At 33.5% G+C, this 26021-nt stretch overlaps 1 protein-coding gene across 1 annotated transcript; it reads left to right on the top strand.

Annotated features, from left to right (window-relative positions):
- The first annotated feature begins 6627 nt into the window (after positions 1–6627).
- Positions 6628–9532, top strand: Ash (achaete-scute homolog). Its single transcript, XM_023164122.2, has 2 exons — positions 6628–8048; positions 9052–9532. The coding sequence occupies exon 1, from the start codon at positions 7264–7266 to the stop codon at positions 8032–8034; it is 771 nt and encodes a 256-aa protein (XP_023019890.1). The 5' UTR covers positions 6628–7263; the 3' UTR covers positions 8035–8048; positions 9052–9532.
- The last annotated feature ends 16489 nt before the right edge of the window (positions 9533–26021 follow it).

Genomic DNA, 26021 nt, shown 5'->3' with positions numbered 1-26021 from the left:
TTTCAGTCGATGCACGATACCGCATCAGATTTATAAGGAATTTATCCTTAAGTAAAGCGATTTTTAATTTTTTGAGCGAAAACCATGCGTCGGACAAAGAAAACCCAGCAAATCAAATGTGCTCAAAAATGTATGGAGATTTTAAAAATAATTTTTAATTCAAGATAAAGCAGTGGCGTAGTATTTTTTTCGCCAAAAATATACATTTCAAAACTCGTACGTACGCCACTGGCAGAGAACATCAAGAAAATTGTACATCAGAAAATGCGCCTTGAGGCATGGAACATATGTACCAAATATGCCAAAGATGTCTACAAAATTATCTCAGTTATTATTAAAAAACTGATTATTTTTGAAAACTTTGCCACCCTGTATCTCAAAAGTTAAGGCGTTTAGGACATACGTCCATAGGACGTTTTTTCCTTAAAATGGGTCTAAGAATTACCTCCTTAAATATTAGCATGTGTTAAGGAACACCCTGTATATATATATATATATATATATATATATATATATATATATATATATATATATATATATATATATATATATATATATATATATATATATATCACTTCGCTTTGTTATCTACCGTCTCCTGTCTTGTTGATGATGTTTTGAGTGTTTCATCGACACTATTGAGAGCAGTTGTATTTGTGGCAACGCTGCTTTCTCCATTGCCTTCCAGGTGCAGTTGACTCACAACAGGTTCAGCACCATTATCCACTGTATTTTGTGAATTAAATGTAGAACTTTCCGTGTAGTTCTCACGAGTTGGGATGAATATAGTCAATTGCAGCAGTGCACCCAGAGGGGCTGAATACAAACGAGGATCGCCTGGTACTCGTAGGACACCGTTCGTGACTCACTATCGCGGAGCCATTCACCCATCGACACGGTAGGATTGATATCTTGGGTTACGGAGTTTTTGAAGTTTTTCTCCTTTTGAGTTGTCCTTTGCTTCACTACTCATCTTTGACCTTACCGGCATGGGTGACCCTACTGGGAGCGTTGTGCTCCCGCCGGCATTGCTCTAGGAATCATTGCAGTTACTTCACCGGGGCAAGGTCCCACAACTTCTGGAAGGGGAGGAGATGTTATTATTTATTAAATCATATATAAATGTGACCGTAATGAGTAGTCTACGTGTATTCAGTAATATAATATTAAATTGGTTCAAAATGATGGAGTAGTCAATTTCCCTTTGGGGGTAAATACCTGTAGTGCGAAAAGACAAGAATTTCAAGAACTCTCTTTGGACAGCTTCAATTTGCTGTATGTGAGAATTATAATTGGGATACCAGATCATCGCCCCATATTATAGTTTGGACCTCACATAAGCATAGAATAGCGTGATTATCAGCTTTGTATCTCTAAATTCTCTGGTGTTCCTCATTATGAAGCCCAACATTCGACTAGTGGACGAAACAGCTTGGTCTCTATGTGAAACAAAAGTGAATTTATGATAAAAATTATTGACAAGGTCTTTCAATTCATTTACACGACTTATGGTATTGTTATCAATTTCGTAAATGAATTGTATTAGACTTTCATTTCTGGAAAAAGTCAATACATGACATTTAGCAATGTTAAGATTTAAACGATTATTAGAACACCAATCATATATCAGATGTGATTCATACTTTAAGTCTAGCAGTCTCCATAATTTTCTATCACCTTGAATATTTCAAGGTCATCAGCGTAGGTCAGTTTTGAATTGTTTATTATTTTAGTTGAATCATTAATGAAAATCAAGAACAAAAGAGGTCCTAAATTCGAGCCTTGGGGCACTCTGGAACTGGGAGTACATAAAGCAGATTTAAAGCCTTCATATTCTGCATACTGTTTTCTATCGAGTAGGTAGTTTGACATGAGTTTCACCAATTTTACTGAAAAACCAAATTCCGATAGACGCTTGAGAAGAAGAAGAAATCTATTTGAATAAAAGTTTTTTGCATGTCTGTATAAATAACGTCAACCTGCAGTTTTCTATCCAAGGCTTCCGAGACACATTGTGAAAGACATGCAAGATTGGTTATGCACGACTTGTTTTCTACAAACCCATGCTGATCATCTGATATGATATTTCGTATTGGACTGTAAATATTAGAGTATAATATTATTTCAAATAATTTGGGGAAATTGCTCAGTATTGAAATGGCTCTATAGTTTTTTATTTATGTAATATCACCCTTTTTAAAAATTGGGCATATTCGAGCTTTTTTCCAAAGGTCAGGGAACTCAGAAGTTTTCAAACAAAGTTTATATATATGTTACCGGCCAAACCCGATTTTAGGCCAAACTAGTTTTACCTAGGCTAAACTACTTTATTCTATATGCGATCGGATAAACCGGTACAGACTAGGCGAAACGGGTCTGTCCTAAGGATGATAGGAGAAACTAGTTTAACCTAGGAGGAACTGGTTGGGCCTAATATGAATATGTACACTTCAAGATAAACTAGTTTGGCCTAGGATGAACTGGTTGGGCCTTATATGAATAGGTACACTTCAGGATAAACTAGTTTGGCCTAGTTTATTCTATGCTAACAGGGAATAATAAAATACCATCATATACATCAAAAATGAAAAATTCGTGGATACAACACTCCAAACAGGGGGGCAAACCGCGGACACGTGTTTCTGGCTATTGGCCTCATTAACGCGGTGCAGCACGAATTTTTCATTTTTGATTTATATCATGCAGACGATAAAATCTCGATTTGTATATATATATATATATATATATATATATATATATATAAAAAAATAAATGGATAAGTACTCTTTGATCATTCCCATATTGATTTCAATTTAAGAGCCACCGGTATACAGCTGTTTCAGCCTATTGGGCATCGTCAGTACCGGGCAGGCGGTCCTCGATTGAAGACAAAATGAGAAAAAACCAAGAAAGTACTTGATAAAAATAGCTGCGTAAACGCAAGCGAAACATAAGTGGAACCACCTATTGGTGTGACACCCAAGTCAACTTGCCAAGTTTTTATGTCAGTGTTGGTGGTTTGACCAATCAACCGACAACTGCGGTAGCAGAAATTTGGGAAGCTAACCTGAAATGCCATCGGAAAACGAATCCACATGTTTCTAGAAATGATATGTGGATTCGTTTTCCGATGGCATTTCAGGTTAGCTTCCCAAATTTCTGCTACCGCAGTTGTCGGTTGATTGGTCAAACCACCAACACTGACATAAAAACTTGGCAAGTTGACTTGGGTGTCACACCAATAGGTGGTTCCACTTATGTTTCGCTTGCGTTTACGCAGCTATTTTTATCAAGTACTTTCTTGGTTTTTTCTCATTTTGTCTTCAATCGAGGACCGCCTGCCCGGTACTGACGATGCCCAATAGGCTGAAACAGCTGTATACCGGTGGCTCTTAAATTGAAATCAATATGGGAATGATCAAAGAGTACTTATCCATTTATTTTTTGATTTTCATGGAATTATTTTCCAGCAGCTTGACTGCATTAACCTTTCTAGATTTTATATATATATATATATATATATATATATATATATATATATATATATATATACAAATTACTTTTCATTTCAAATCATTCCGCATTTTATACGTCTTTCATTCAAAATGAATGAAAATACTATACACAACCTGCGTCATTTTTTGAGCTAAGAGAAATACATATTTCAGTAGGTATCAAAATATAATACAAAATACCCGTTTCCGAAATGGAGGGAGGAGTGTCGGATTGAAAGATCAAAGATACCGCCTGTGAATATTTGGAAGGTATGAAACTGATTTCCTCATTATCTGTGCTTATATGATCTTTGAAATATGAAATTACTTCAACGGCTCCATAACAAATTTCTGTTAATGAGTCGTTCTGATTGCTGTACTACGGTTGGAACAAAAAATTATTGTAAACAAAACACATGCTTGAAGGAAACTGATAAATTCACCTGGTTCAGATATGCCAACTTAATAACTCGGACAGGGATGAAAAAGATGAATTGTTCAAATTGAAATAGAAATATTTTTTTGAAATGAAATGCACCAGGAAATATTGTCAACCACCTTCAAACAAAATCCTAACAAGGTTGGAATAGAATTTGTTTCTCCAGACTGGAAATAACCATTCTTTGTTTCTACTGTAGTAGGTATATTAATAAATTTTTCGTATTATTTTTGATTCATTCTAAATCACGCATTAATACGGCATCGGGCCATCTTTAAAATATGATTGGGGGTCTAAATTTGATTCAGACATTGATCGACTGATTTTTATTTTCAGTCGAATTATTTGTATATTCATTTCGGGTAATCGCTAGCACCTGAAGATGTATCTGTAACGAAACGTGCTAAATTAAAAATGAAATGATAACACCAAAAAAAATTATCAGGTAACTATCGAATCGCCGGTTATTTTTTCGAGTTCCGAGTCTTAACTCGAAAGTGTAATGCTCGACAACTGATCAACATATTTATATGTAACCTAGAACAAATTTCAACTTGAAGAGGAAAACGATACAAAAAATTCACTCACGACTTTTACAACTCTTCAAATTGCGGTTAACTTTTGTTTTTGGATTAATGAACCAATAAAAACTGGGAATGTTGATTAAATGAGTCTTGTGAAATTAATTTCAGAATAATTATCGAAACGCATAAATTTTTATGGGATTATAAACGAGCACTTTTCAATTATTTTGTGGCCTCGTATATCAATGTTGATAGTTTCGGAAGCTTGTGATGGATATTAAATGTTCTTCAATTTTATGAGGTTCAAATATAAAGTAGAATTCAAAAAAGTATGCGACTGAAAAGGTTTACGAGTGTTTCAACCACCGACTAAATTCATACTCTAAGTGAATTATTCCATTACACTATGGAAAGACTCCTGATAAAATTCATTCTGAAATGAAATCATTATTCATTTTTGAAATAGACGTTTCGATTCTTTATACAATTGATATTCTTATATACATAAGACAATGTCAAAAGTTATTTACGATGTTGAGTATTCATTGCTCGATAAAATGTACATAACTACTTGATACACATTTAATGATTATTCAGTGCGTTAGTGTTATCCAGATGTTATTTTGAAAACGTTTTCAAAAATGAAGTATTGAGTCTCAACCGAGTTCATTATTTCATTTCATATATGTAAATATAATATTATCAAAATCCCTATATTCCTTGATATTATACCGTAATGTACGATATTTTATGATTTTTAAACAGATAATTTCTCATTTTGGACTTCCAGAAATGAAAGTTTAAGTGATCTTCTGATGATGCTAACTCAATTAGCAAAACGCGCGTCGAAAGCTTTTCGCCAGAGTTTCCAATTATTTTGTTTCTTATAATCGTTCTCTAGGTTCACTATAATTTGACAATTACCGAATGACTGAAATAAGAGCATTCAAAAGATTGAATTATCGTTTGTATTGAGTCATAAAAGTGATTTAAGAAAGTGAAAAAATTGGTAATAGATACTCATTTATTTATCAAAGGGTGAAATTTACCCATGGACGATTTGTTGCTTTCTGGGAAAGTGTTCTATATGTTATTGAATGTCGAAAATTGGTAGTTGGTTGTTTCAGATGAGCTATTTCTACTGATTTGTATCTGCGAATAAATCCAAGAATGAACTGTACATTTTCATGAACAGATTCCTTTGATATCGGGTTGATCTTTTATTCATTTCAAAATTTTTTATGATTTTTTCTGGAATAAACGAAAAATTATTAACTTCATGACCTTCATTTTCACTTTGAGGAAGTTACTAAGTGATTGTAATGTGCAATTTAGTGTGCAACCAAATCAACATTGATATCAAAAACTTTTCCAAACAGTTCCCTAGCATCAAAACGACTGAATAAAACTCTAGAATACCATTTTAAACATGGATTCAAACTATCAGAGTATTAGGTAAATACGATATATCCGATAACTAGTGAGTATTCCACTGTATGGATTCATACTCTGTAAACCAATATTCCTATTCGAAAATTTCCAATATTTTTCTTTTTCATCGTCGTTCCAATACAAGAGTGAACATATGGATGAATCGTTTAGAGAAGTAACCCCTCACGAACTGGTTGTTTTATGCAGGACTGGTTTTTTATAACTGGGGCTGAAGTTAGTTCTGCATTCATTTCATGTAGGTACACAGTTTGAATTAATCAATATTTTATAAATGTACCGTTAGTTTTGGAAGTCATTTAGTATACCTATTTTCTAAAAGAAAAGTTCTTGGCAATATCAATATTGAAGAGATTTATAGAAAAAAATACATTTCTGAAAGCGATGAAACGACAACGAGTGAACAAAGTGACATACTGAGAAATATAGTAATGATTTTAATACAACTGTCAAGGTAATGACAGTTGTGAAATGAAATGAATAATGTCTAAATGTTCAATTACTAGGCAATTTTGAGTAGAAATTCTAAACATGGTATTCACCTGACTTTTTTTATATTTCTGGTTTTCATATTGATTGTCATTTTGAATGACCTCAATGTGCATTTACTTATTCATGTCATTGTCATTGTAAGACATATTCTGAATGCAATATGCAATTGTGGTTTAGAAATATATACTTCAGACATATTGTTCTCAATTCAACATTGTTCTGATTTAGCATTATTTTTCAGAAAATTTTTAATTTTCCCATTGCCCCTTATGTAATTATAGCATATCTCACAAAATAGGTAACTTTTGAAATTAATTGAATGCCACATGAACATTAACGCTTCTCAATATCAACAATTCAAACCCTTACTCATTCACAAGTGTCATAACAGGCAAGCATATTTATGCCTAGGCGCTAACTCTTACATGTGTTTCAATATTTTGCAGCTGGCGATGCCGACAGAAATACAAACTGCATGGGTAGGTACTGTCGTTTGCCTCCTTGGCTTGGGTCCCACGCAGCTTCCGGGCTCGCCAGCTCGTCGAGAAAACAATAAGAGAGGGAATCTAGACGAAGTTGTCGGAGGTGCTCGGCCACCTTTGCCATGCGTCTCACGTCTCACGGCACGCGTACAACCCCCAAAGAGCGCGCGCATTATGTTCACCCGAAGTGGGGAGAAACCATCGGATAGAAAACCGTAAGCTAGCAACGGAAAGAATCATTCCGTTTGCCGCTCGGAAAGTTGTGTGTATCAATCAGTTCTTCAGTACTTCAATATTACGCGCTTATTTTGATCAACTGTTAGGGAAAGTTTTTTATAGTTGATATTGAGTTGTTTTTTATTTTGTGCTTCTGTTTATTCCTCATGGCACTTACGATGACCCTTGGACACCAGAACAAGATGTACAACGTTATTCAACATTCCGCACCGCAAAATAATTGTGTTATAGTTTCGCAGCCCGCAACAAAGAGTGTGATTACTAGTAAACGACCCTTGGCCCCGGCTCCAGAGAGAAGTTCGGTTTTGGTTGCGAATAACAATGACTTACGCTGCAAAAGAAAAATTCAGTTCATGCCTTATGGAACGCCTCCTCAACAACCTGCATCAGTTGCGAGAAGAAATGCACGTGAGAGAAACCGTGTTAAGCAAGTCAACAATGGATTTGCCACTCTTCGTTCACACATACCCCCGAGTGTTGCTCAAGCTTTGACGCCACAGTCGACCTCACAGGGAAGAGGTGCTTCCAAAAAACTAAGTAAAGTGGAAACATTGAGATTAGCGGTTGAATATATCAGGTCACTTCAACAGATGATTGAGGATCATGAAAATGAGATGACGAATAATGGATCTATCGGTAGCGACAATCATTCCATAACTGAAAATAGATATTATACCAGTAGTCCCAACTCCAGCCAAATTTACTCAACGTCTTACCCTGTGTTATTACCTACCCCAACGTGTTCTGAAGCCTCTCCGTCTCCAACACCATCACACAGTTCTGAAGGTTCCTTTTCGACAACTCAAAGTTATTCGAATGCACTTTATCACCACACTGAAAATTACGAGAATTACGACCCGAAAAGTCCAGAAGACGAAGAACTTCTTGATGCTATTTTCTCGTGGCAGCAAGAATAACGCATATTTTAAAGGTTAGTATCAAAATTTTCAATTTTGTTCTTATTGAAAAATTTGAATCTTAATTTTCATTAATTTTCATTGGATGAATGAACTTGACGTTTATTTATGAATTGCTCATGAAATATTCCTTTTTTTTTTCGGCAGTAATAATAATAAAGATTCATGAAAAAAATGAAAGCTAGGAAATTTTCTCTTGCTAAAGTAGAATAAAATTCCCTAATTTAAAATATTAGTAGCACCAATTAATTTTTTTTTTGTTTTATAATTTCATGATTTGTATTTTGGAAGTGTTATTACATCATTGTTAGTAGAGTGAAATATAATTATTGTCAATAATCCTGTCCAAAATTCACTCTAAGTTAGGTACCTTCTTGTTTTCAATTTACGACTAGGTACATTATTTTGTTTGTTGATTCCATTTTCCATGGATTATAATTTTCAGTGTGCTAATCTATTGTTCTACGTCATACTTGCATATCTATCAGAAGTTTTTTCATTTTCAAATCAAGTATATTTTTTGTTGGAAAACTCAATTTTTGCAAGCAAGACTAATCACATAGAATAAAAAATATCGAAAATCAAATAGAAATTCAGATACCCTCCACCAATAAAATCCCAACTGTGACTTTATTATTTATAACCTCACACACGAATTTCATCCTCTACATATTCGCTTGTACATAATGTTTTATACCTGTTTTGAATCTATATCTACCTGAATCATGAAGTGAAGTCGTTCATTCCCCTTCGATTTAGTATGCCCATTTCCTACCCCACGGTAAAATACCGTTTGTGTGCCTTGAACCTTTTCATTCGTCTTGACAGGGGTCTTTAATACATACCAGTTTCTTTAAGAAATAAGACCTTATACAAAAATCCCACGAACAATAGTGTCTGAGAAACTTATTGAAAAAATAAGCGCGAAATTGTCGGTTTCCATTCGTATGGGACTATTGTATTATAAATCGTAATTGTATTTATCATAATTGTTAAATGTTTTATTTTTTATTACAGATTTTCCAAGGCCAGTGGATGAATCTAATCAAAAATTGCCTTACAACAAGAAACTATGTGCCTTTTCATTCCATGGAGTGATATTTTCCACTTTTTAAAGAATCTCAAGAGTTTATCAGTTGTTTTTCTAGTCATTGTTTATATTTATAAGACTGTACATATTGTTAATATTATAGTTTTTAAGGACCTATTAGGATTATTTTGTTGAACATTGTCCAATAAATCGTTATGCAATATACTCGGAAAATTCTGGTATTTTGCTGTATTCATGCTCTCTACATAAATGTTGCTATTCAAATGAATTGGAATAAAATTATTTTGAAATTGTCGTTATTGCGTTAAGTGCTAGTTATTGTAAGTACTTTCCGAAGCCAGTGCGTTATACTTTCCATAAGTTTTGTATATACATATATATTATTTTTGATAAATGAAAATGCATTTTGCAACTTTTGTACTGATTCAATAAAATGATAATTTTAAATGTGTTGCTTTTCTTCACAAAATATAAAAATGTCGCACTGATAGTAAAGTCACCATAAAATCAAAATGTATATCGGCAGCTGGAACTCGAATGACGTTAACAGAAAAGGTAGTAAATTTCCAAATAGACAAGCTGTTTTCAGAGTTCTTGGCGCGTGCTATAAAAACACCTGCCTGAAACACATGTCAGTATGTTGTATGGTAATGTGAGGATAAAGATACCAAAGGCACATGTATCGATAGATATCTATTAAAAGCAGAAATCTAATTTGAATTCTCAACTATTTTTTATTAAAAAAAGTTATTTTGTATTCACCAGCATTTGCTATTTTTATATATTGCATAGAAAGTTTGTTTATCCTATTTACTTCAAAAGGTCAAATAATTATTGAAAAAAATTTGTTGAAAATGGTCTCCAACCTAGAAGGCCCAGTGTAGTTTTCAACTGGGCATCTTTTATGTTCTCATTTTTACAAGGTATTTCAAATGAGTTGAATCTAAATTGAAATATTAAAAAAGGATTTATCAGTTTGTGATGATGAAATTCAAAAACTACTTAGGAAATTTCAAAAAAATATTCACCTAATTGTAAACTACATCATCAGCTCTATTTAATTTTTTTAAAATAGTAAGAAGATAGGTGAAAATTGCAGTAAGGTAACAAAAGGTATTAAACTTTGCCTATATACTTAGGTGATTAATTATCTGGGCTAGTCTCAATATAAATTATAAACCATGGTTTGTTCCAGAACATAAAAAGGGAAATTATAATGAACGAAGGTGAAAGTGGCAGATGTTTCGGGGGTAGGACGAAATTAAAGGAGAAACTGGTTAGATGGCAGCACTAACTGGAAATACAGAAGGAACGGTTATAATTAAGTAGATTTTACTCAACGGACCTTTTCTCTTTAGTAGTTAATTTTTATATATGAGTATAGTAGGTATATATGTTTCATTATAAATTTCGGTTGCCTTTGCCAGAGTTTGAAATAATTCCTCTCTACAAGACAAAGAAAACCATTGGGAAATATTCTGTTTTTTCATTATAGAAAATAATTTTGTATACATAATTCATCAGAATATATATTCACTGATTATCAGTCGGATAACCAGTGAGAAATGAAAACCTCAATATTTTATTTGAGTTTTCAAAACTAATGTAGGTTATCCAAAACTTTCAGTAATTCATAAAATGATTATTTTTTGGGAAACTCCTGAGTTTCGTACTTACATTGTTATACAAATTTCCATCGTAGTGAAATGAATCCAACAATACTTCTATTGTAGAGGTTTGGATCTCTATCATTTCAAAATACTACAGATTTGGAATCCAAGACTTTAATTTGCTAGTACCAAAATATTCCGATGAGTTAATGAAAACAGTGAAATAATATAAAGAAAATATGAATAATATATACTAAAAAGAGAAAGATAGAAACTCATTCGTTCATAGACCAACTATACATATTTAATATAATAATTATCGAAAGTGGATATGATAAAAATAGTACTTAAGTAGATATATAATTTGAACTGTGTATGCAGATTCGAAAGATTGAGAATAATAATAAATACGTATACATACAAACATAAACAAACAAAAATAGGTGTACATTATATACATATAAATATATAAGAATAATACATTCACATGTACATATAAATTTACGTGTCACATATGAATTTAATAGTACCTATTGCAAGTTTTTATTAGAGAATGTAGTTTATTATTTTTATACCAGCATAAGTTGCCGATTTTTTCAAATGCGGATGTTCCTCTGCATGGGTTCTTTTTAATAAATTAGTAGCATTTTTAGTGCAAAATGGATTTTCTTCAATTCATTTTCATGTTTTTTTTACCATGCAAGCAACATTTATTTATGTAGATGCAGCAAACTGTCAAAATCTTTTTACACTTCCTTGCAAGAATCACGTGGCTTCATGTTGAACATCAGTTTATCAATTTGTTTTGGAGTAATAAATATCATATTTATTTTCGAAGCATTTTCCCAAAACATTATGTGAAATGATAAGGCAGAATATACTAATGCAAAGTAGGATTTGGAGAGTTATTTTGATGAACTTTCAAAATGCTCAGACCATGGGAGTGATTCATCATTACACCTAGAAACTTTGTGCATTAGTGTCTGAAGGACTTCAGTATCAGATTGTTCTTATTGTAATATATAATGTTTTTTCAATCTGAAAAATTAAAAATTAGGACGCTATAATATGACAGCACTGTTTCAACACGGCAATGTTTCATCAGTAGTGCTTAGGCCAAACATTAACATCCTTTAGAATTATTCTTAGTTGCCTGCTGATAATGCTAACTTGGTTAGCGAAATGCGCGTTGAGAGAAAGTATTTTTATTCTGGTGGGAAAATAGTATTTTCAGTAGAGATATCGATGGGATCGATAGAAGACTAAATCCACTGATATCAAAGATGAATCAGGCGCTTCAAAACTATTTTTTACAAAAACAAGCTTCAACATTAACGGCCGAACAAAATTCGTCCTCCATCTTCCACTACAGCTTTCACCACAAGGCAACTGGATGGAAACAGAGCCCATAATGAAAGCATCTGGTGAAAGATGGAGGATTATCGTTCGGCGGTGGATGCTTGATTTTGCAACATACCACCTTGGAGAGCTTCATTTATCTTTGATATTCGTGGATTGTCTTCTGTGGATCCCATAGGAGATGTCTTCATGAGGAGAGGAGTTTTTCGCCAAAACAAGAAAAAACTGATCCAAACATATGACGAACACAAAAAGGCATACATAAACCCAATAATTTATAAATCAAACCTCACAACACACGCCATACAAAACAAACATAACTTTCCCCCACCAGAGAACATAAAACTCATAAAAACAAGTCAATTAAAGAAACCGCATGGACATCTGCTAAAAAAAATCCATAAATTCAACAGTCATAATTGACTTATCGAGAAACAAATATAAATCAAAACACAACAAGACCTAACATTCAATATACTACACAAAACAATACACATTCCTAGAAACAGTGAACCTAGACCAGCACAAAGGATATCACCTGATGTAACCCAAATACAGGCAAATTTACCTACATTACCTGAAGTACCTGCACTGAGATGTTCTGACCGCATGAAGGAACAAACAAGAGGATGAAACGTTCAGTTTGAGTAGAGCCTTGAAGATGACAGCACATCCAGCTATCGAAAGCACTCGCATATAAGAACATAATTGAAAACAGTGAAATAACAAACAATTTGAAAATGAAAAATCATTTTATACGGGGAGGAATATGCAATAACAATTTTATATAAGGATTCATAGAGATGAATAAACATCAAGATACAAGGCGGCAAAAAACAACTCACATGCATGAAATATTTTCAAAATGAAGGAAATGTGTTTATATATCAATTCAACCAAGTTAGTATCATCATCATCTTGTGGACCAAAAAGATAACATGTAGATCAACATAACAGAAACATTTATATAGGGTGTCGTTTGAGAAAGAAAAGAAAGGTATCTAGCGTTCACACGTGCGATACCCTTCGTTTACAATGTGGCATATTTGAAGCGCACTATCATTTTTTAATTTATAGTGTTTTGGTAGCCCAGTTGGCTCAACTTTCCAGGATGGAATGTGCAGCTCTAATATATTCGGTAAATTCAATAGATTCCAGTTGATTTGTTGATATTGAGGTCGCCTGATGTTCGAAGTGGAAGATTCATAGCTCGATGAACTCTGAATCCTTTCCATCTGAGAGCATCTGTGAATCAGCTATACATGACTATTCATCAGATTCAACCTTGTGAGGAGGAGGCATTTTCGCCTCCGATTCATATGAATCATCGTTTGCAGAACACAGGGAAAGTTTGTTTTCTCACTTGATACAAATTCTGCTTCTGCTTTGATGCAGAGTTTTGGAGAGCTATAAGCTCTTGCTTCCGAACACATGTCACAGGGATATCACTTGAGATCGTTTACTCGATGTTCATCTACTGTGTTAACTGAGGTTCGGATTATTTGGTTACTTTTGTCTTCATTAAGGGTTTCACGAGTAGCTGGGAAAATAAGGTTCATCATGGCTGGGTCCCGCTACTGTAACATGTTTCTCCGATGGGAGAGTTCCGGTGCCTCAAAGATTCGTTAGTGACCCTAAAGAGCTCAAAGTTATACATTCTGGCACGAAAATACACCCTTTCGTATAAAGCCATCGTTGGGATGACATTTGATTAATAACAAACAGCAGCACAAGTGATACATATTGAAGAAGCAAATATCCGATATCTGCATTTTCTCATCACCCCACAACCCAAACTAACACACAGGCAAGAAGCACCAAGTAGTTCAAGTAGTGAGATAATTAATAAAGACAACTCATGAGAGTTGATACAGAAATATTATTTTCAGTCAACGTTTATCAGTAAATTTTTTTACCAAATCCATACTTAAATCGAGAGGTTTAATAGTCTGGTAAGGCATTTCATATCGAATACTCAAAGGTTAATCGACTGTAAAATCGAATAAATACTTTCATATTATGAACACAAAAAGTATCAATTTCATTATTGTTCAACACTTTTATTTTGTTTTCGTTAAGAATTAATTTAACCGAACCACTGTTAAACTGAGCATGGGATCGAGTCAGAGTTTGGTTGACTACCACGTAAGGAATGTTAGAAGTATTTTTGGAAACCTATTTTCATAGAATGAAATTAGAAAGCCCAAATTATGAGATTATATAGCTCCATCAAAATGTATTAACTTTGTCACCAAATTAAAAATTTCCGCCTCTCCCAAAAATAGTAATTTAGTATATATAGATCTTTTTTGAACAAAGCAAGATGAAATTAATCCATAACAACTCATTCGCCGTTTTATTTTCTCAAGTATAATTGAAATTATTTCCATAATAATCGCCCGTTCAATTAAATCAAGGAATTAGGCTAATCGGATGATCATTTAGAAAATTTGTACTTTGCTTACATTTTACAGAAAACATGAGAGAGAAAGAGTGAGTCTCAGTCGTTTCTACTGATCTACCCGACAGTAATAATGACATAATTCTCCGACGTTAGCCGGTTGGTATTGTTAGCTTTAGCTAGCCATTATTCAGCAAGTTATATGAAATGATATTTCCAATACACCACAACCGTCCTGGACCCGAACAGGCTTTCAGTTTTTGGTTTCACTCTAGCCAGCTGACTTAGTGATCGGCTTCGTTATGAAGCTGTATTTATTTGGTTGAGTTTGAGATGTGAGCCGCAATTAACCTTCGAAAGTTGCAGTGAAGGGTACAATAGATCCACTTACTGTGGACCTTTCTACCTAACAGCTATTGAAAATACTGTATTAATTCTTATTATTTTTCTAGAATTATATTATTACTTTAGTGTCCGACAGAAACTGGTTTTTACGACCGAAACCGAAACCGAATTTCGACAACGGTCTCAGTTTCGGCCAAAACCGAAACGTCCTTACAAGGATTATGTTTTGAGGGAAAAATAAAGAAACCGTTATTATAATCAGTCAGTCTTTATTTTTTTTATTTTGAAATCACAACGTTATGCAGTCTTTGACATTTTCACTTATTGATAATCGACAATTCAACATAACAACCCCTTATTTAAAAAAAAATATCAATTGCACCTTAAAAATATTCAAAATAGGTGAGGTGTTTATTTGAGTAGGTGTAGATTCTTTTTTTGAATATTATTAATGGTTTTTCAGAAATATTAAACATAAAATCACTTATTTAAGTTGTTACCTAATATCACAATGGGTACTTAATTGAATAGAAAGGGTTATATTTTTAGGAGTGACTAATTTTTGGGAAAGAAAGTTTTTGGCTTCCTACTACTCCATCTTGATTCAAAAAAATGTAGTAATCTTCTAAAGGAAGGAAGGAAGTAATCAATTATGAAATAAGTACCTAACTCTATAATATGGATGTGTAGATCATGCAAAGAAGTAACTTTCAGACACAAACTGGAAGACGAAAAAGCCCTCCTGAAACAGCTACTTTCAAATAGGTGAATGAATCTCATTACGATGTCATCGATGACATCAATGTGTGTGTTTTTTCGTATAATGTTATCCAGATTGGTACTGAAGAGCCATAAGGCAAGTGTCTTACGGCGAAACATCGATGTCTACCAGTGAGGATGACTTGGTACTATTTGATTTCAATGTTGAACTCAGATTTGAAAAAAGGGAAAACATTGAAATTAGTTTGGCTAGTGATTCAAGAATGATTATAGTTACACATCAAACAATTAAACATATAAACGTCAAAGCTATTGTACAGCGAAACACGTGTCGCGGTTTTTGTAAAACCCCTATAGTGAAAATCATAGAATAAACTTTATTGATTAGTTTTTTAACAATTACATTGTTGGATTCAGTATTGCCAAACTTTCATCCTATACAGGAATGCCAATTTGATTATGACTATTTTATGTACTATAGGTACTCTAATAAAGATGAATTTTTGAAATTATGAATTTTTTTTTCGATTTCAATAATTTTACCAAATTTGACGTTAATATGTTCAATTGTTTGATGTGTAACTATAATCATTCTTGAATCACTATTCAAACTAATTTCAATGTTTTCCCATTTCTCAAATCTGAGTTCAACATTAAAATCAAATAATAACAAAAATTATTTTAAACATCACCGAGTCCAACCTCAATGACAATGTAAGTACGTAATTTTCAACTGTACAATATCAATTAGTCTTATGTACTTTTATTGTAGTTTTCCCTGAGGATGACAGTATACATTGTCGAAATGATTGGAATATATTGTTGAAAGAGTACACTTTCTCAATTGCTGCTTACCCAAATATTTACCTGTTTAATTCCTAACTGGTCAGCAAAAACTTTATATATATATATATATATATATATATATATATATATATATATATATATCGCATTGTTGCCACATCAAATGGAACACCCTATATACAGTGTGTCTCATTTCTCATGGAAACACCCCCGTATCTTCCGTAATATCCGAGGTAGAACGACGAAACTCTCAGGACTGATGGAAATGCTCAAAATGCACCTACCACCTGAATGGGGTTGGCTAAAGTGATATACACTGTCCACCACTCGCGATGGAACACCCCATTTTTACGGTCGTAAAATAGACTCAAAATTCCTTCAGATTCGTGATCAGGACTACCAACTTACTACGAATACACTTTTTTTCTTAAAATTGATTATTTTGTTTTTTAATTGAAAATGTAATTTTGAAAGTACCTAGTACTTCGAAAGAATTTTTAACTACATAACATTTTTCGCCACAAAATATCCTTGTTTTTTTAAAAAAATAATGGGAAAATGAACTTATTATGCACTGTTTGGAACCTTTAGTGTAGTAATGAATATTACTGGAGTTTTTTCCAACACCAAATCGTTATTTTTAACACCTCGACACGTGTTTCTATCACCAAGTGATCATCTTCAAAGAGGTAGATTAAAACTAAGGACTAATGCGAGCTAATCCTATTCATGCTATAAAGGTAACTCATACAGGTAATCCTTCCAGGCATACCAACCTAAATTAATTTTACAATTTTGCTTTATCTATTATTTTACAATATATGTTTATATGAAACAACATTAATTTCACAATATTGCCTATCCAAATTTATTTTTTCAATGTGTCCTTATGTGGTAATCAGTAAACCCAACAACATTATTTTATTTTATTTCAACAAGCTATATAGTATGCTCTTTGGTAAAGGTCCGTCATCGTTATTCATAATATTATTGTGTTTACTTATTTCTACACTCTCATAGGCATCTAGTTGCCTGTTGTTGTTAACTTGTCTAACTAATCTTAATGAAGTGAAGTCTATGAAATGGTTTTGTTGCAAAATATGATGGGCGACTACTAATTTTTCAGGTCTTCCATATTTTAAGTGTGCTATGTGTTCCTTATATCTCACTTTGATAGATCTTTTTGTCTATCCATAATATTTTGCATCGCAGTCCTTACATTCAATTTCGAAAATTCCAGACTTTTCCGAATTCTCGACTTTGTCTTTTGGACTTCCCAAAAGGCTCTGCAGTGTATGACTTGTTTTAAAAACCACCTTCATACCTAATTCCTTGAAAATCTTTCCAAAGTTCCTCGTATATTGGTGGTATGGAACTGAGATGTATTTATCTTGGTTTTTGTCCTTTCTGAAAGTCGAGATTTCGTTCATTCTTAACCTAAAATTCTTTTTCCTTATTATTTCATCTACAATACGCCTCGAGAAACCGTTAGTGGCTGCTATTTCCTGTATTGTACGTCTTCCTTTTTTGAACCTATCATGTGTTAGAGGGAAAGTCAAAAGACGATGCACTTAAAAATTCAACCCAGTCACGTTTGTGCTATCCACAGTGATGTGAACTGTCAGGAATATACCTGTACGTGCTTGTTTCTTTTCTAAATATATCGTATTCTAACCTTCCATATTGGCTCCTCATTACCAAAACGTCAAGAAATGGTAGTTGTCCCTTATTTTCTAACTCATATGTGAATTTTATTGATGGACATCTATTATTTAAAATGGAAACCAAGTCGTCAATATTCGATTTTTTGGTATCGAATATCGCGAAAATATCATCCACATACCTTAGCCAAATCCTAGGAAAATACTTCGACTTTTCTTTGGTTTCCATTTCGAATCTGCTCATGAACAGGTCTGCCAGGTAGGTGGACAAGAGTTTTCCCATGGCAGCTCCTTTCTGTTGTTCATAAAAGCAACCTTCTACCTGGAACCGATTTTGTTTCATACACAAATTAGTAAGAGAAACTAATTCATCGATTCCGTTATTATTGAAATTATTTTTCTCTAGTAATTCCCTGAGGTATTGCAAGGTCTGTGGAATTGGGACGTTAGGAAATAAGGAACTAACATCAAAAGAAACCAAAATCTCACCTTCTTGCAAAACCACGTTTTTTGTATGTTGTATGAACTCTAAAGAGTTTTTAATACTAAAACCTGGTTCCGCAATAGACAAGGTTTCAAATTCTTTAGTGAGCCACTTTGCTATTTGGTAGGTAGGAGCTCCAATAGCTGACACGATGGAGCGCATTGATTTTCCCGGTTTGTGGATTTTTGGGAGGCAATATAGTTTCGACACCGTTGGATTGGAAACTTGTAACTTCCGTTTCAGTTGAGAGGTAAGTATGTTGTCGCATTTCTTGAGGACGTCTTTTACTTCGGCAATCATCTTTGGTAACGGGTTCCTGGATAATTTCGCATAAGGTCCGTTAGTAATGAGAGTATTGACCCTTTCGTAGTAGTCCGATTTATCCAGAATTACTACTTTGTTACCTTTGTCGGCTTTCAGATAAAAATGGTCCTTTTCTCTCAATCGTCTGATAAGTTTCTTTTGGTTTTTTTTGTTGTTTATTGAATGCTTCCGTTTATCTGTTATCTTGTTCTTGGAGATTTGATTCCTGTCCTTTTCTCGAACTAGTCCCTTCGAGGAATTGGGCATATATTGAATCGAACTTTCAACACTAGCAACGATATCCTCAAGAACTTTCTCGGGATGCCAAATTTCAAACCGTTGTTCAAAAGGTTGATTTCTTCCTTATGATGAATGATTTTCAAAAATATTTATGACTTTCGGAGTGGTTTCTTTCGGTTTATGCTTAGATATAAGGGTTTTGAGTTTCTTATTGAGCGTACACATTTTTCTGATATATTTCGATTCAATCATCCGAAACATTCCTCTCTGAAAGTCATTCCATTGTATGTAATCATTTTCGTCTAATCTATATGTTAGTTTTTTATATAGACTATAACTATCTAATTCTAAGAGACTACGGTTAGAGTACAGATGATCGATTTCTAAATCAAGCCATTTTTCTTTGGCGAATTTTTGGACTTCATAGCAACTGAAGACTTAATAGGAATATTTACGGTAATAAAATTTGGAAAAATTGAATATCTTTTACAGCTCTTTAGAAACCAAATATCTGCTTGTATTAGCCTAAATATCCTAGGCTAATTAGCCTATTTAGATTTTTTTTTCTCTAATATACTGGTTTGGCAAGTCAGTTTCAGTTGCAAACCAAAATGTGCGAAATATTGTACTTCCGCTAGCTCAGATGGATGTGTGGACACAGTGGAATCAGATATTTCTTACATATTCAACGAAAGTCATTTTTGTGGAGGAACCTTTTTTGGGTATTTGTTACCTTCCACAATCTTTTACGTTTCGGAGGCCAAAATCTGTCTCCGTCTTCAGAAATGAATAAAAAATTCGAATATATTCGCATCAGTTATTCCTTTTCTGATATCTTATTTCTTTACTTCTTTGACATCGCCTGAATTGGATAATCTGGACATCAACGACATGTGGGTTCAACAAGCTTTATGTGCCACACAGCTTATGCCACATTGGATATTCTGCACGAGCGATTTGAGGGCATGTTCATTCCACGGGAAGGTGAACTGGCCACCGAAACGTGGTTGATTGATAGTCTTTCACTTCCTAAAAGCCCAGAAGAAAAAGTACGAAGAACTAGTGGAACTATGTAACAAACATATCGAGTCTACGGTCAGTGCTTTTCCAGCAAGATATTAATTTTATAGTGCCATTAAAAGTAAAGTTGAAACAATTCATCAGTAACCAGCAGGAGTAAGATGTTTAGCTGTAAAGTGTGCTTTTGGAAACGAACTCAGTGTAAATTTACGTGAAGAATTTATCATGGGACTTGATGATCCATCGCTGATGCAAAAAAAAATCGATGAAAAAACCAGAGTCGACATCGACAAAGTTTTAGAAATACCAAGCTACCAAGTTGAAAATCCGGAGATAAAAAACAGCCTACTATTGAAGAAAGAAGTTTTATATCAACGGAATCCACAACAATCGTCAGGGCTTTGACAAGCAAGGTCAAGTAGCGGGGACTCCAACCTTAAGACTAATGACATCTTCAACCTGTAGACTATGTTCTGTTTGTGGAAAACAAAATCATATGAAAGAAAAATGTTTTTTCATGTAACATTTTTATACAAATGAGTCATTCATCAAATATGTGTACACGTATTAGGAATACATTTTTGCGGGTTGATGCAAATGAATCGAAATTAGATGTGAGTGAAGTTTCGAAATCAATGTTTACTATAACCTCAAAACTAAAACAATATGATTTCGCCATAAAACAATGTAACAGTTGATAGTTAGGCAACGTTCACAGAGTTTTGCAGCGATTGAAAGCACTAGACCTGTTCAACCGTTTGAAATCAACAATAATCGTTGCTTTTATATTACATCATAACCGCTGAAATTTTATTTTAACCGATTAAACTCGAAATATAACCCCCAAGAATGTACGTATCACATAGGTGACTCTTATATGTTCATCACATAATAAAGATAATAATAATTATTATTCGTCGATATTCGTTTCCTGACAAGACGAAAAGAGAAAGAAAAACAGATGAAATATCGAGATTTTTATACAATAATACATTGTAAAAAGTATTTCTTTGAAAGAACATCATAAGTTGCTTTGAAATTTTTATCTCTATTGGAAAAACTATTACTTTATTCCAACATCGCCATGTTCCACCAGAAAATCACACTTTTTTTAACAAAGAAATCAAATTTCTTGGCCTTTCAACGACATCATTCGTTTGATTATATCATTGCGAAAATGAACTATTTTGAATCAAGAAAATATTACATCATCTCAAAATCCACCACCTATTTGGAGGAAAAAATAAACTGTTTCAAATGGAGAGCAATATCAACTTGATCTGAACACATAGTGTTTGTTTGAATTTGATACTGTATCCCTTCAAATAACTCAATTCGTTTATAACAAGGATTTTGTGAATCTACATACAAAACTATATATTATGATAGACTGAAAATAACATGAATTTCAATTTGAAAAAAACTGTGGTGCTCTGGTCTTTCTGTGACCCTCTTAAGTGAGAGGGAAGCGGGGAATTCCGTTGTAAGCATCGCGTACGCGCCAGTATGTGTTGGAAAGTGATGTTGGTGTGTTGCGATTTTGAGGAGGAAGTGTTTTATGTGTCTGTAGGCAGTGCAATTTATTTCCGATTATTTTGTATCTACCATAATGGAATAGATTTTACAAGACTGGAGACTTGAACAGTTGAAAGATATTTTCATGGGTAAGTATTATAATTGGATAAAACTCCGCTATATCAGTAAGTACCGCGTTGTATACGTAGTACCAAAGAGAAAGTGGTAAACTTTGACGGCAACTCTTAATTTTGCCCTCATTTTGCCAAAATTATACCAATGCTCCGTAATTTTTCACACATGCATTATTACATTTGCCGAGCTCTGCAAGTGTATATTAATTTAAACTGAAAAGTCCTCCACGTTGATTCAAATTTGCCAATCTCTTGTTTTGAACATACATTTTATCTTGTTTCAAATAAGAGCATTTTCTCTGAATAAAATTTGATTTTCTCTTAAACCGAATTCATTTTTTATTGAAAGATAGAGGTACAAAATAATACAAAATATACCAAAATAGGCACCAGTAGGTATAAAAAGATTCTATATGTGACAGCCACTTTCTGATTTCAACATGTAAATATTTGTTGAATTCCGATACGTCTTTGCTTTCTGTGATCATTTCAGAAATATTTTTATGTTATTCTTTGGGAACAAATCGAATATAACCTATTCAGCTTGAAATTATTTGATAGATTTCGTTTAGGAATGTAAGAAATAGGTAGAAATATTACCAAACTCACTAGAGATGAAATATTAATTTCCAAAAACGTGAAAGAAGTGAATGCTGTTATTTAAATAGCGAATCATATTCCTTTAAGTTTTTTTGTATGATCATGATTTACATTTCTTTAATGAAACATTTTATATTTTTCATTGATTCTCTAATAATTATTTTGGAAGGCAATTTTTCTGTAAAGACTTCTGTCCACTTCAAAAGGATTTGAGGTTCGTCTTTTGAATTGATTATTTATTTCGGATCAAATAATATTTGAGCATCTTTTAAGTTGCTAGGAATCGTATGTTAAATAATAAGACCTCAGACAAGTTTAAAATTTTGAGGGTTGTCATTCGCATGCCAACAACAATTGGGTTGGTTAACGGAATAAACAGTGTTTTATTGAAAAAAAATTTTTTTTTTATTAAGTGGCTGCTGTTTTCATATTTCAACCTTTCTATATATCTGAAATAGTGGCTAAGGATGACCACTTATAGCTGTTCATATTACAGATGAGATACTTTGGATTCAAGTAAGAAAATACATCCAAATGAGAGGTACAGTTTATAAACAGAAGCATTAAGTTCATCTTTGATGAAGTAAATGAGTTTATTTGATTTATACAATTAGAAGCGTTTCAATGAAAAATGCTTCTCTTCAAAGGAAAACAGTTAATTTCTCATAAGGAGACATTTAAATAATGTTCCAAAAAAACATATCATTCTTTCAAAACCTAAAACAGTTTTGCTTCGAGATTAAATTTTGCTCAGACTAAAGAATGTATACCTACTTACTTCTCTTGAGCTAATGTGATGATTTGTATTGAAATGTGTGCACAATCTTGATGGAATATATTTTTTTACTTAAAAGAAGTCTTTATTCAGTCCATTTGAAATGATTCAAATTCAACTTGAAAGAATATGTTTCTCAGATTAAAAAAATATTTCTTCATGAATATAGGAGAGCAAGATTTCTTTAAATCGAGATAATGTTCTTCACTTTGAGATTTTTATTTTTACTGTGTAATACTGATAAGTAATAATGAAATGAAATAATAATAATTATCAGATATCCAGACCACTCTGTCGATATGCTTGTTCTGATTATTTTACCATGACTCTCGAATCTCAAAATCATACTGGCTTGCCGCACTACGGCAGAAATTATTGCAGGACAAATGTAGAAGGTTGTCATTCTTGGCTCGTCGCGGTTACTCAGGGCACATGATTCTCGGACCAAATGACCACTTACCCCACATTGTAGGGAGTGGCCGTTGGTTGATAATGCTGGCACGCCCTCCCGAATGTATCGGGGCTTCAGGGGACAAGGCCTAACCAGCGCCAACTTCAGTTAGAAAAACAAATCAGTCCTTGTAGGTGGTGAAAGGGTACACACATGCTATCGGCATGAAATTCAGGATAGACAAATATGTAGCGGTTCATTCAAAAGAGGGGGCTACGAAACGGGGGCTACGGAGAGGATGTGCAGCTCGTAGATGGAAGCATCCCGCACCTAATGAATGTCGAAGAGACCTATACTCACCTCGGGGTGGAACAATGACACTCACAAAAGGTAACAGCGGTAAATAAATCTCATGATGGGTAAAGATTTCAATGACATGAGATGCAGGACCTGTCGCGAGGCCTCTGAGACCTACGTTCCGTTCCAGTACATATTGAATCCGTTGTGTAGAAAGAGAAGTGCCGATGTTATTGAAACTATCTGTTTTTCATACAAGCTGATGAGCCTGATGTAGTTCTTGTCGACAATCAGAGCAAGACGATATTTGTTGTGTAGTTTTCAGCCCTTGACGCGACGAATATCGTCCGAAAAGAGGAGATAAAACGGATACCATATCGAGATTTTCTCTTCTGAACTCTACATACTCTATCTAAACCATTCTGTCAACATGGCTTGTCGCACTAAGGCAGAAATCTTAGTCGAACGAATTCAGAAGGCTATCATATTTGGCTCATGATTCACGAACCTGATGATCACTTATCCCCCGATGTGGGGAGTGGTTATTGGTATATAATGTTGGCGCTCCTTCCTGGTTGTGTCAGGGTTTCGTGGGATAAAGTCAGCGCAACATTGGGTTTAAAAAATAATGATGATAGTAACTGATTTTATTTATCACATGTTTATAGAAACTAACAAGTAATGATAATTTTAAATTTGGCAAAGAAGGACATTTAGGTCATGAACTCTCACATAAGTGAGACTAGTCATGTCCGCTCTTTCACCCGACTAGATTTAAGAAATTGCATTCGAAATCTAGAAAAAGGAAAAATACCATCTGAGTCAATATCAGGCATAGTTTTTAAGTACATTGCGTAATAACTAAAAAATCATCAAGAAATGGTAGAACTAAAGTGAGGTAGCTCGAATATGAAATAAAAAATAGTAGTTTACAATCATCGGGCAATTAAAATTACAAATTATGTGAAATTGTGATAATATACTTAGTATTAATAAAAAACTAAAATATTTCTTATCGAAACTACAATAAGTATTGTTGAATTATTGCAAATATACTAAATTTCACAAAACATAATTCACTGCATGTTTCGCTGGAACATAAAATCAACGCCAACATCAACCCCTCTGCAATGACCTTGAGCTCACACCACCGCTTCGTTGTATAAGGGAATGAATGAGAGCTATAATCTGCACAAAATTGAACAATGAATGCCGTGCCACAATCGTTGAAAGAAACGTTAGGTAGATTCAGAGGCGTATCAAATTGAGTTTTTACTGTATATGTTTTATACTTATACAGTCTTAACGTTCAGGACGGAGAAGTATGAATTTGTGGTTTAACTAATAATAGCATTATCGCTTGAACATATAGTTGGGTCGACGAAAGAATAGATATGCGTCATTAATTTTTGCATCTGATTTACTCGTAAGTCGACAAACTGATGAAATCGAAACGCCGCGCCGTGGTTACTGTCACGAACAGCTTCAATTTTTAAGAAGCCATTCACAATTTGAGGTAAAAATAATACATGAATACAGTTTAATGATTATGAAAATAACTAATTGTGTATTATAATAAAACTTAAACCGAAGAAACTTTTCAATAAACAACATAAAAATAATGTTAACTGAAAAACATGATAGTGATTTGCCAGCAGTTGGTTTCAGAATCTGAGTAATTGCCAACGACGCACGTTTGTAAAGCTATCTCGTTTTGAAGTAACTAGTGAAAGCGATTATCCGAATAGTCTTCTCTATTGAAAGCAAATACCGATAATTTCATATTTCATTACCTTATCTTCAGAAAAAAGCGAAGCTGTATAAAAATATGTGCTTTATTTAAATGATGACGAATGTAAATGCTTTCGTCGATCCAACTGTATATAAAAAATTGAAATGAGTAAGTGTAGAACTGGATACTGAGTATTCTCTATTAATTTTTTAAGAGACAGACATATACTATCCGGTAGATTTTTTCAAGGTGTATACTAATGTGGCACATTATTTTGATCTAGCTCGTAGGGTTCAGCAAGAGTTTGCAGTGGAGCGCAAACCTCTAAAATTATCAGTGTTTCACTACTATATTATGCATGTTATATACATATAAACCTTTCTTTTGAATCACTTTATTTAAAAAAAACAGCATCAAAATCTGTTGCGTAGTTTTGAAGATCTAAGCATATAATAGGGATAAACCAGAAGTGACTTTGTTTTAGTTGTGACGAAACGAAATTAAAAGGTGGGACTGTGTGATTCGTAAATTTTTTATGTAAACCA

Source organism: Leptinotarsa decemlineata, unplaced genomic scaffold (genome assembly GCF_025532065.1).
Source record: "Leptinotarsa decemlineata unplaced genomic scaffold, Ldec_3_MD MMD2_tig00026369_RagTag_RagTag, whole genome shotgun sequence".
Taxonomy (NCBI): Eukaryota; Metazoa; Arthropoda; class Insecta; order Coleoptera; family Chrysomelidae; genus Leptinotarsa; species Leptinotarsa decemlineata.
Note: the sequence above shows the minus strand (reverse complement) of the source record. Positions and strands in the feature narration are given on the sequence as shown.